We start from the raw sequence: 12,795 nt of genomic DNA, 5'->3' as shown, positions 1-12,795 counted from the left end.
GTAATTCAGCCACATTGGAGGGTTTTTGAGCATGAACCGCCTCTTTAAGGTCATGCCACAGCATCACAATAGGATTGAGGTCAGGACTTTGACTAGGCCACTCCAAAGTCTTCATTTTGTTTTTCTTCAGCCATTCAGAGGTGGACTTGCTGGTGTGTTTTGGATCATTGTCCTGCTGCAGAACCCAAGTTTGCTTCAGCTTGAGGTCATGCACAGATGGCTGAACATTGTCCTTCTGTATTTTTTGGCAGACAGCAGAATTCATGGTTCCATTTATAACAGCAAGTCTTCCAGGTCCTGAAGCAGCAAAAGTGACCCAGACCATCGCACTACCACCACCATATTTTACTGTTGGTATGATGTTCTTTTTCTGAAATGCTTTGTTACTTTTAAGCCAGATGTAATGGGACACACACCTTCCAAAAAGTCTCGTCAGTATTTGTCAGAGTATTTTCCCAAAAGTCTTGGGGATCATCACGATCTTTTCTGGCAAAACTGAGATGAGCCTTTATGGTTTTTTTTGCTCAGCAGCGGTTTTCATCTTGGAACTCTGCCATGCAGGCCATTTTTGCCCAGTCTCTTTCTTATGGTGGAGCCATGAACACTGTCAATGAGCACCTTAACTGAGGCAAGTGAGGCCTGCAGTTCTTTGGATGTTGTTGTGGGGTCTTTTGTGACCTCTTGGATGAGTTGTCGCTGCGCTCTTGGGGTAATTTTGGTCATCTGGCCACTCCTGGGAAGGTTCACCACTGTTCCATGATTTCGCCATTTGTGGATAATGGCTCTCACTGTGGTTCGCTGGAGTCCCAAAGCTTTAGAAATGGCTTTATAACCTTTTTTCAGACTGATAGATCTCAATTACTTTCTTTCTCTTGTTCCTGAATTTCTTTGGATCTCAACATGATGTCTAACTTTGAGGATCTTTTGGTCTGCTTCACTTTGTCAGGCAGGTCCTATTTAAGTGATTTCTTGATTGCGAACAGGTGTGGCAGTAATCAGGCCTTGGTGTGGCTAGAGAAACTGAACTAGATTAAGTTAAGTTATGTTTTAACAGCGCACTTTTTAACAGCACTTTTTCACACAGGGCCATGTGGGTTTGGATTTTGTTTTCCCTTCATAATAAAAACCTTCATTTAAAAACTGCATGTTGTGTTTACTTGTGTTATTTTTGATTAATATTTAAATTTGTTTGATGATCTGAAACATTAAAATGTGACAAACATGCAAAAAAAATAAAAAATCAAGCACTTTTTCCACACCACTGTATATTAACTTTAATGTTCTATAATAAACGTAACTATTTTTAACATGATAAAAAATTGGAAATTAAGCTACATAAATTGGAAAACTATTTCTATCTACAGAGGCTCGAGCTTTAGTAAAGAAGAACAACTGTATTTTAGAAAAATTTTGGCCATTTTTATTAGGGGACTTTCTTTAGGGTATTTTCCAAGTGGTCATCACATTGTTCATTACTGCAGCTGGCTCCAGATCAAGTCTGTTGGCACATATTTTCTCTCGGACTGTCCCGGTTCAGTGGGTGGTGCACAAAAAGCACGTGTTTGGTACCTTTATCCGGATAGCCAAAACGTGCATTTGGGGTCCTTTTCCAGGTGATGATGTGTGCATGCATGAGGCATGAGAAACTCACACTGCTGATGACCTTGAGCTGATTCTGCAGAGGAGTTTTGGCGGTTCTTCACAGGCCAGTGTGACGCCAATAGCTTCAGATCAGTGTTCTAGCTGTCTGCCCTCTCATCACCCTCAGTTTGAAGAAACACCTGCGAGCCCCACTTAGCCTGTCCACCCCCACAAAACCACCAGGTCATCATGGGAAAATTACTAAAGGATGACAGCCCTGAATGGACAGCTCACGTTGAATGTTTTGATGAAACGTCATTACGGGAAAGGTCCCACTCCTGCCGGGGCTGGTTGTATGAACCGCTAAGACTAGTCTTACAAGTTAGTCATCCATTTATTAGATAGATAGATAGATAGATAGATAGATAGATAGATAGATAGATAGATAGATAGATAGATAGATAGATAGATAGATAGATAGATAGATAGATAGATAGATAGATAGATAGATAGTGCTGTTTGCTTCCTGCAACCTATTCTAGTAAGTCATCAGCACAGACAATGCTGACGTTTTATTACTGACAAATATTGTGTCATAACTTTCCCCACCTTAGTTTAAATACAGCATTCACGTTTTATTACTGACATATTATTGTGTCATAACTTCTCCCACAGGTGCTCAATTTCGCACGCGCGCGCAGCCGTTTATTAGATTTCTCCTACACTCGCTCATTTTTCTTTTAAACAATCACGTGAGATAAACAACACGCCCATAGCTGGTGGCTATAAATGTTGAGGATGCTGGCGATGCTGAAAGAGAACTACTGTGCGCTCGTTCATAAGAAACCGCGTCAGCTATGAGTGACCCGCGCTTTCCGGTCGACGTCAGTCTTATCGGAGTAATGAAGAAGGACAAAGATAAAGTAAGAATATGATGTATTCGTTGGATAACTTTAAACACTGACAATGCTACTGAATGTAGCGTATGCTTATAATTGTTTGTTTGTTTATTTGTTACAGAAATACATGGTATCTGTGCTATGGTCAGACCAGAGTGAGCTGATAGTGTATCGATCCCTCCGAGACTTCAAAACGCTCCATGTAAATTATACAATCATTTCCTTAGCACAAATTGTTACTAGAAGTGTGAAACTCGTTATTTAATTTACTATTCTTTTCAACAGAGGCAATTAAAAAATAAGTTTCTTGTGGGAAACCATTTTGGTAAAGAAGATAGAGTGCTTCCCAGATTTGGAGGTATGATTGAGGTTTTTTTTTTTTTTTTTTTTTTTTTTTTTTTGATGATTCAAATGTACATAATGTTGTAACATCTAAATATAAAACATTTTATTCACGAAAAAAGTAGATTTTTAAGCCTGACCAATAAATAGCGTGCATAAAGTAACGTATTACTGTATTTACAAACTTTACATGCATATTGATGCTCACATTTCAAAGCCTTTCAAATAATAATTAATAATTATTATAATTACACAATGCATTATTATAATATTTTATGTTGGAGGCAAACATAGCTGAACTTTGGCTGTAGTACTCCCATTAACCCCTAGAGGGCCCTGTTAAAGACAACTGGTTTATCCAGACTGTTTTTGTTTTGTTGTTCATTGAGATTTCTGTTGTTTGCAGCCCAGTTCACACCGACGTCGTTTCAGTTGAAGGGTCCGGCTAAGTCATTGTCTCGTCTGAGGAATCTGGAGAGGTACAGTTCCAACCTGTTGCAGTGTGACACAGCTGTGGCACATTCCACAGAAGTCATTCAGTTCTTTCTGCCAACTGAACAGGAGCTTCTGCCAGAATATACCCAAAACAGGTAGGTCATGTAGATGATTTCCCTGAGGCAAATAAGCAGGTAACTGCAACATTCCAAAAATATGTCCAGTATGTACGGTAGCTCACTTCATATTTCTGATTTGATCTGTTTCGGTTGAATGTCTGTTAAAGCTGCTCATTTCTTCCTGCAGTGTGATGATTCTACAATCAAACAGCATCCCCACTGTCAACAGAGGAGCTGACTTGGCAAATAAACGCCTGAGCAATGGCAATGTGACCCAGCCTTTTGTGTCCAAGACATATCGATGTGTGGCTCCATATGAGACCAAAGATACGAAGAACAAGCCCTTTAAAGTAGCTGTGGATGAAAGACTGGATGTGCTCATCAAAGACAAAGCAGGTATGTACTGTACCTTCACCCATAACGGAGTGAACTGAAAGTTCATAGCGCAGTTCCAGACAGGTTCTTGATGTTTTTCTGTGGGCGTTGTTGTGATTAGGTTGGTGGCTTGTTGAGAATGAGGATAAACGTCTAGCTTGGTTTCCCGCTCCCTACTTGGAGTTATGTGATGAGGAAGAAGAAGAGGACGAGGACGAGTTTGACTCACCTACATTTGAAAGTAAGATACTGTTGTTACATAAATGTTCTGTTGTACTAAATCTCAAAAGATAACCTTGCTAACTGAACTTTATTTTCCCGCTCCCCTAGTGTCTCTGTACTGCGCTACAAGAAGTTACACATCTAAAAAAGAGGACGAGCTCTCTCTGAGCATCGGCGCTGTTGTGGAGGTGTTACAGAGGTCTGATAATGGCTGGTGGCTTGTTAGGTAATTACAGTTGTTTACTCAGATTGCACTGACATTCAGAGAATGACAGGAATTATTTTAAGATGTATGTATCAGTAGACCAGAGGTAGTTGGAAGACTGACTGCATATTATGTAATGGCTGCTAAACATAATTGACCCTAACAACCTATTTCCTACATAGCTCTGCTACACTCTACACTCAGCAAATGCTGGGTTAAAAATAATTGCTCGCTTAAAATTAATTTAGCCTTTATTAATGCTTAATAAATGAACAGTTATTAATAGGTTTAAGAAATAATAATTAAATAATAAACATTATTAAATTGCTTTTTAATAAATGTTCATTTTTTTGATTATTATTGTTGCCTCTAGTTTTTAATTTCCAACCTATTTTGGGTTCATTTCAAGCCAGCCACCCAGGTGAAAAAAAAGTAAATTTCTATAATGTACTTAAAGTGCTCTATTTTCATGCACTAATTTTGTACTTAAAGGGTTAGTTCACCCAAAAATTAAAATGATGTCATTAATGACTCACCCTCATGTCGTTCCAAACCCGTAAGACCTCCGTTCATCTTCGAAACAGTTTAAGATATTTTAGATTTAGTTCGAAAGCTTTCTGTCCCTCCATTGAAAGTGTTTGTACGGTAGACTGTCCATGTCCAGAAAGGTAATAAAAACATCATCAAAGTAGTCCATGTGACATCAGTGGGTTAGTTAGAAGTTTTTGAAGCATCGAAAATACATTTTGGTCCAAAAATAACAAAAACTACGACTTAAATTCAGCATTGCGTTCTCTTCCGGAATCCTTTCCATTGAATTGATTCCATTGAATCCTTTCATCCGCCGGCGTTGGTAATGCACTTTTACGTCGCCGTGGTTGTTTTTGGCGATAAGGACATCCGCGACATGCACACTTACGCACCATTTTAAAAAATATAGCAATACCAAACTACAAACAATGTAGAATAGCTTGAATACAGCGTGCGTCTCCCTCAGACTGTAAACGAAGCTCTGGCGCACCAGATAACACGTCAGCAGCGTCTTACGTCAGCAGCATCACTGCGGAGTCGTGAACCACACTCCGGAGCAGAAGGGGGCGGTAATGCACCAATAAGCTGGATGACAACTGCTGTAAAACAGGAAAGAAGAAGAAGAAGATTGACAACAGACCCGGAAGAGAATACAATGCTGAATAAAGTCGTAGTTTTTGTTATTTTTGGACCAAAATGTATTTTCGATGCTTCAAAAACTTCTAACTAACCCACTGATGTCACATGGACTACCTTGATGATGTTTTTATTACGTTTCTGGAAATGGACAGTATACAGTATATACATTTTCAATGGAGGGACAGAAAGCTCTCGGACTAAATCTAAAATATCTTAAACCGTGTTCTGAAGATGAACGGAGGTCTTACGGGTTTGGAACGACATGAGGGTGAGTCATTAATGACATCATTTTCATTTTTGGGTGAACTAACCCTTTAATATACTAAAAATTCTTCTTTAGTACTTCTTAGGATAATCTTAAGAACATCTAAGTGTACTCAACTTTGAGACACCATGAAATATGAACTTAAATGTGCTTTTAATATATTATCTCTGTATTTAAAAAATGTATTTAGATAATACTTACTGTATAGTACATTTGAACCCATAGTGTACTACAAGTGGTAACTAAATATATTTTTTAAATACAGAGATAGAATATTAAAAGCATATTTTAGTTCATATTTCATGGTGTCTCAAAATAGCACAGTTGAGTACACTTAGATGTTCTTAAGATTATCTTAAGAAGTACTAAAGAATAATTTTTAGTATATTAAGTACAAAATATTAAGTACTTTTTTTTCACCTAGTTGAGTTAAATAAAACTACCCAGCAGGTTAGTCAAACATTTAACCCAACCGCTGGGTTTGTCTATATTTAACCCATCTTGGGTTGTTTTTAACCCAGCATTTTTTAGGGTGTAGTATGTCTTTTGTTTACTTCTTATATCATAAAATAATGTAAACTCAAATCTATATTTCATATAGTTTTCATATAGCCTTGCAATAAAGATAATATACAGTCTATTTAAAAAAAAAAACAATAAAAAACAGTAATAAATGTGAAATATTATAATTTGAGAACTGTTTTCTCTTTTAATACATTTTAAAAAATTATTATTATTATTTCTGTGATGGCAAAACTGCATTTTTAGCAGCCATTTCTTCATTCTCACATGATCCTTCAAAAAATAAATTCAATATGTTGAGTTTTGCACAGTAGTGTATATAGAAACTAACATAGATAGATAGATAGATAGATAGATAGATAGATAGATAGATAGATAGATAGATAGATAGATAGATAGATAGATAGATAGATAGATAGATAGATAGAGAAACTAATATATAATTATAAAATGATTATTTCTAAATGTACATGGTGTCTGCCCCACAAAACTTAACTTTAAGCTTGTATTCCCTGCGCAGATATAACAGAAAGGCAGGCTATGTGCCCTCCATGTACTTGAAGCTGTACAACAGCCCCAGCTTTGGCCTTCAGACTCTTCAGAGGAAACTTCACAGCTCCACTATCAACCTGTCCACCAACAACTCTTTCAAAATGGAGCCTCAAGTCCGCTCACGAAACAGAATGAATAGTTTCCTTAACTCCAACTCTCTGGGAATGCTGTCAGAGCCCCAGAGCCCGAACACCTATCCAGTACAGCACGAGGAGTCTGGCAGCTTCAGCGATGATGGAACCAGCTTCAGCTTCAGTTCCTCGGACACCACCTCAATGAGCCCAAGCATGTCCAGCTCAGAGGGGGATGAGGGCCTGAGACAGCAGGATAAAGAGCCAGACTGCATTCATATGTCTAGAGGCCAGCTCAGCCCCACCAGCTCAGATACTGGCCAACCTATGAAAGGAGTCGAAGCTCCCAGGGTACCACCCCGACCACAAACTCAAGAGATCCTACGTCGCTGCACATCCTACACACGTAAAGCTGCTCTGGCAACCTCTGCACGAATTGTGAGTCATGTTTGAGTATAAGTTTAATCTGCGCTCATTATTAGGGCCAGAGCACTGATAGTGTGAGGACTCCATTGTAATTGCTTGGACAATTATTCTTCTTCTCTAAAATGGATCGCATTTTTGAGAACATAAACGTGCTCAAAAACTCATGAAACTTTGCACAGCATCAGAAGTGGTGAAAATGTACTTCTGATATGGGTTTCAGAATTAGGTGTGGCAAAATGGCTTGATAGCGCCACATACAAAATTTCAATTAAGCGCCTTTTGCACTTTATTTCACGTACAGGTATGAAATATATTATATATATAATACATATATATAATATATTATATTAATATTTTGAATTTTCTCTGCAAATTTTTGCAGTTTTTGCCATTTCCAGACGTTGTACCTTAACAAACTCCACCTAGAGATTTTATCAAATAAACATCATATTTGGTCAGTCTAATCTAAATGCCTTTATGATGTTAAATGTGAAAATCTAGAGTTTTCACTGAAGGGCGTTGCGGCCTGACACAATTCAATGTAACTCAGGCATACATTGTCTGATCCCAAACTTCACATGTTTTATTAGAGTCCTGGCCTGAAGACATCTACATGGCAATATTCAGTTACAGTCATAGTGCCACCTGTGGGCAACAGGAAATTACACTTTGATTAACTCCTCATAGAGATTTAACCAGATCAACATCATATTTGGCCAATCTAATTTTAACGCCTTAGCGATGTTAAGTCGCAAACCTTGAGTTTTCTTTGAAGGGTGTGTCTGTGGCGGCCTGACAAATTGTGATGTTTCACCATGAAAGAGGAAGCTGTTATAACTCAGACATGCAATGTCCGATATGCCCCAAACTTTATATGTGTAATAAGAGTCCTGGCCTAAAGACATCTCTATGCCAATATTCAGTTATAGTCAAAGTGCCACCTGTTGGCAGCAATAAGTGTGGCATGTCGAAATGACTTTGCCATATTTCTCCTGTATTTACTCGCTTACATGCTTGTCACCCACTATTCACTGTTTTCCCTTTCATCTCTGATGCTTGCAGCTTTAATAATCTCTTGTAATCTTTTTTGGGGCTATATATATATATAATATATATAAAAGATAGATATATATATATCTTTCTCAAATGAAATGTAATATACATAACCGGATGAAGGTAGTTACATTATACATATTTAAAGTATTTGGTTTTCACAGTTTTATTTTTTCATTAACATTATATTCAGGCTGTTATATTTTTGTCTTGGAGTTAATGGTATTCCATACTGGAAAAAGTTTTATTATCTGGACTTTTGCTTATATACCTGCATAAGTTTCAATAAATGTTTTGACAGCATTTTAATGATTCTGATGTCATGAGATTTTTTTCCCATTGGATGTGGTAATTTAATATATACCAACATATTGCATCATGCACACATAAAGCATTATAAACATATAGAAATAATATAGGAAACATTTCCAGATCATAAAAGATGATTGGTGCAGAAACTGTTGTGTAGAAAAAGTAGTGTTGTTTTTGTATAAAACTTAACACGTAAAGCAAACTAAATTATTCCACTTATTGTTATAATGTTCTTTGGCTTTATACTGCAAGTCTAATTACGGTAATATTACCATCAGAGCGTTGAGTTTCTGTTTCTGACAGTTCCCCTGTGTAATTATGATGGTAAGACGGTAGTCAGTTACCAGTAATGAACTTTAAACATTAACCCAAGGAGTGCCTGAGATTTCTTTGTAGGAAGCGGCATTTCCTTACAAGCAACAGTTTGTCTCCTTTTATTGCTTGTTTGTTGATTATTAATGTACTATTCTAGAGATATGTACGTGTTTGAGGACACATTCTGACAAAGTCAAATTCTTCTGACAATTTCCCCTTATTACATCAATGTTGCATCAACCTTCACTCACTATATTGATCTATATTGATTATTCACTATAGTACTTCCAGTTTGTCCTGCATTCTGGAAATTTCAGTGGCTTTTGATTGTTTTGAAGTTTCATCTAGACTAAGTTACATTTTTATTTATTTTTTTTATTTTTAAATACTTATGCTAAATCTGTTGTGTAAACTATGGGAAGTGTAATAACAAAAAAAAAAAAAAAAAAAAAAAAAAAAACACTGAAAAACATTAAAATGAGTCAAATATGTAATGAAGGTAGATTTTATGTAAAAGTAACACAACCTACCCATTGACACATCTTGTACATATGAATGGTGGCCAGTACAACCTGGTGTTTTCTTTATTGTTAAACCCTTTTAGCTTTTAGCTAAAGCTTTTCCAATAACACTGTTGACTGTTTAAGTGTAAGACTTATTTACTGTAACACATTTTCCCACATACTGTATAATGATTTATGATATATTCTTTTGTGTAGAAAATGCTGCTGTGTGTTCATTGGCCATTCAGACCTGTGTGTTTAGAGAATAGGGCTTGTAGCCTCTAGAGCAGGCAGCCATTGAAGTTCACCGGTTTCCATAGCAATGCTTTTGTCTAATAAGTAAAACCTAGATGGTACCAAAATAGGGTCCCAGTGGTTAGTGTAAAAAAAGTTGTCAGGTGCTATCCATAGTTGTCACTTGTGCTAGAATGGAAAAGAAGAGAAAATTGGACATCTGCAATGCATTTCTGAATGATCCAGGGTCAAGTGATCTCCTTTGGGATGTTTTGCTGGGTGTTGTGATGACAGATGTCTGTCTTTTTGCCTCTTCAAATGATTCAACTTATACAGCATATGTATTAGCTGTGTCCTTGGAACACAAGTGAAAATGGTGAGTTTGTGTCTTTTTTTTTAATTACATGAAATAAAATTAGATATTTGTGGGAAAAAAAAATACTGGATGTATATTTTACTTACAGTGTGTTTTAAAAAGTCTGATAATATATGACATGAATAGTTTTACTATAAAAGGGTCGTTTGAAATAGTTTGATTTATTTAATATTAATAATATTGGTAATAAAAAAAATAGTAATGATGCTAGCATGGCCATATGCCATTACAATATATTAATTCATTTTTTGTATATTATAATTGTTTGTATTTTGGTATTAGACTGGAGGTTATGAAGTGGAGCAGTTTGTGGAGACCCCAGATGATGATCTGATTTGTGTCATCTGTAGAGCTGTTCTACGCTGCCCCGTACGACTCAAATGCAACCATGTCTTCTGCAAGGAATGTATTTTACAGTGGATGAAAAGGTAACCATTTTCAATATTTTCAATATTTTTCAATATTATATATATAAATATATATATATATACATAAACATATATATGACAAACCAGATTAGGGGAGGTTGGGAAGTGTTGTAAAAGGATTTCCAGAACATCAAAATAAAAATTAATAACTGTAAAATAAAATTTTTTTTTAAAAAAAACTTTAGGTAGAAAAATAACATTTCCTGTCTGGTGTTATCTGTATTAGCAGGTTCTATTGTTCAATTTTATATATACATTACACACAAGCATCTGCCTGTTTAAAAAATATCATGGCTGACCAGATGGGATGGATTGTAAGACTTTCCGGTATACACAACTGTTTTAAAAGTTTGGGGTCGGTAAGAATTTTTAATGTTTTTGAAAGAAGTCTCTTATGCTCAGCAAGATGTAACCAATGCAGTCAAACAGTAATGTTGTGAAATATTACAATTTAAAATAACTGTTTTCTATTGTAATTTGTATTTTAAAATTTAAATTCCTCTGATGGCAAAGCTGAAATTTCAGCATCATTACTCCAGTCTTCAGTGTCACATGATCCTTCAGAAATCATTCTAATATGCTGATTTGCGGTTCAATAAACATTTCTTGTTATTAGCAATGTTGATCTTATATAATCTTATATAAAAGAAAAATATTTTATATTATCAAATTTTATAATAATCCTATACTTAATATTATATATAATATGATTTATATTTTATAGAATCTTATTTTATATTATAAAATGGATAGTTCTGGCCCTTGATTCTGATTGGTTGAGCCGCGTTCAAAGCCGTTGTAAAATTCGCTCCTCTTAGCTGTTATAAATTCACTGTAAACCATGGCTTCTTGGGGCTTATTGCTTTATTTTATCTTATACTTATTTTATAATAATTGTATGCTTAATATTTAATTATAAGATGTAATATTTTTTACATCTTATGCTTGATATTTTTGTGTGCAGTGATGCATTTTCCAGGATTCTTTGATGAACAGAAGGTTCAAAATATCAGAATTTACTTTAATTTTATGACAAAAGACAAAAAATAAATCTTTTTCATAATAAATTTATCAATTTAATGTGTCCCTGCTGAACAAAAGTATTGATTTCTTTCAAGAAAAAAAAAAAAATCTTACTGACCCCCAACTTTTGAAAAGTAGTGTACAATAATTCTGCTTTCAAATAACTCATAGGCCCCTGGTTTCACAGACAAGGCTTAAGCTAGTCCTAAACTAAAATGCATGTTTCAGCTGTTTAACTGAAAGCAACTTGTACCAACACATCTTAAAATATGTAAGTGCCATTGTTTTGTCTCAAGATGAACACCATAAATGTTTTTTCTAGGGTACATTTATAAAAGCTACCTAATTGAACTAAGGCCTAATCCCGGCTTAGTCTAAGCCCTGTCTGTGAAACCGGGCCAGGATGTCTGAGCAAATTTTTTAAACCAGTGTTGTTTCAGACAGGTGAAATGCCCTTGCTGTAGGCAGCCTATCGACCAAAACCAAATGGTGGTTCTGTTTAAGCTGAGTAAATCCATTGGCCGTTTATCAATCAAGGTAGGCAACATTTTTAAAGTTTAATATTTAAAGTCTTATAAATAGTTGTGTCTAGCTTAAAATGTGAATGTGAAACAACACAATGTGTCTGTGTTCCTAGTGTCGAAATGCACAGCAGGGCTGCAGAGCCACTTTCCCGCTTTCTAATGAGTACCTCCACATCTCCAACTGTCCGTTTGAGTGGCAGCTCTGTCCTCATGAGGGCTGTGGGCAGCAGGTGCTGAGGAAGGACGCGCAGGCGCACGATCAGAGCTGCAGCCACTGGCGACAACTGTGTCCCATGGGATGCGGCACGCTTCTTGTCCGTGAGAACCAGGCCCAACATAACTGCTACAGAGAGCTACAGCAGCGCTACGTAGCCGAGCGGAGGAAGCAGAGGGCCATCGCAGCCAACCTACGCAGGAAGATGCAGCGCATGCAGAGCCGGATGGCCCAAATAAGAAGGCAGATAAATCTGTTGTGTGAGAGCCTGGAGGTCGGAGATCTGGAAATTGAAGCAGGGGAGGGAACCAGCACTTGGACAGACGCTAACGCCACCAGTCCGAGCAGCAGCAGCAGACGCCATCACAATAACAGTTCAAGAGTCAGATAATGTAAATATCCTTCAGGATTCAAAGAAAGCATTCGAGATAGCTTTTTATGTGTGCAAGTTTTATTAAATGTGTCCTTTCCCCTTTTGTAATCATCTTAATGGGGTAGTTCACCAAAAAGGGTTTACTCACCTTCATGTCATTCCAATCCAAACCTGTATGACTTTCTTTCTCCTGTGAAACATAAAAAAAGATATTTTGAAGAATGTTTAAACTGTCCATACAATGAAAGTCAATGGG

At 36.6% G+C, this 12,795-nt stretch overlaps 2 protein-coding genes across 2 annotated transcripts; both read left to right on the top strand.

Moving 5' to 3' along the window:
- Positions 1–2,374: 2,374 nt before the first annotated feature.
- noxo1b (NADPH oxidase organizer 1b) lies at positions 2,375–8,523 on the top strand. Its single transcript, XM_067369603.1, has 8 exons — positions 2,375–2,504; positions 2,602–2,682; positions 2,766–2,838; positions 3,229–3,412; positions 3,564–3,772; positions 3,873–3,992; positions 4,082–4,199; positions 6,656–8,523. The coding sequence occupies exons 1-8, from the start codon at positions 2,439–2,441 to the stop codon at positions 7,209–7,211; spliced, it is 1,407 nt and encodes a 468-aa protein (XP_067225704.1). The 5' UTR covers positions 2,375–2,438; the 3' UTR covers positions 7,212–8,523.
- A 344-nt stretch (positions 8,524–8,867) lies between these two features.
- Positions 8,868–12,557, top strand: rnf151 (ring finger protein 151). The gene is made up of 4 exons (XM_067369064.1): positions 8,868–8,873; positions 10,260–10,405; positions 11,869–11,965; positions 12,066–12,557. Exons 1-4 carry the CDS (start codon positions 8,868–8,870, stop codon positions 12,555–12,557), a joined length of 741 nt encoding a protein of 246 aa, XP_067225165.1.
- Positions 12,558–12,795: the final 238 nt, after the last annotated feature.

This window comes from Chanodichthys erythropterus, chromosome 19 (assembly GCF_024489055.1).
Source record: "Chanodichthys erythropterus isolate Z2021 chromosome 19, ASM2448905v1, whole genome shotgun sequence".
Lineage (NCBI taxonomy): Eukaryota > Metazoa > Chordata > Actinopteri > Cypriniformes > Xenocyprididae > Chanodichthys > Chanodichthys erythropterus.
This window is presented reverse-complemented; position numbering and strand designations above follow the sequence as displayed.

What these genes read in the sequence shown, in the direction of transcription:
- noxo1b (XM_067369603.1), top strand. Translation starts at nt 2,439, where the DNA reads ATGAGTGACCCGCGCTTTCCGGTCGACGTCAGTCTTATCGGAGTAATG. An exon ending in TGAAGAAGGACAAAGATAAA is followed by an intron (nt 2,505 to 2,601) that starts GTAAGAATATGA and finishes TATTTGTTACAG; the next exon opens with AAATACATGGTATCTGTGCT. An exon ending in GAGACTTCAAAACGCTCCAT is followed by an intron (nt 2,683 to 2,765) that starts GTAAATTATACA and finishes TCTTTTCAACAG; the next exon opens with AGGCAATTAAAAAATAAGTT.
- rnf151 (XM_067369064.1), top strand. An exon ending in ATTTTACAGTGGATGAAAAG is followed by an intron (nt 10,406 to 11,868) that starts GTAACCATTTTC and finishes GTGTTGTTTCAG; the next exon opens with ACAGGTGAAATGCCCTTGCT. An exon ending in TTGGCCGTTTATCAATCAAG is followed by an intron (nt 11,966 to 12,065) that starts GTAGGCAACATT and finishes CTGTGTTCCTAG; the next exon opens with TGTCGAAATGCACAGCAGGG.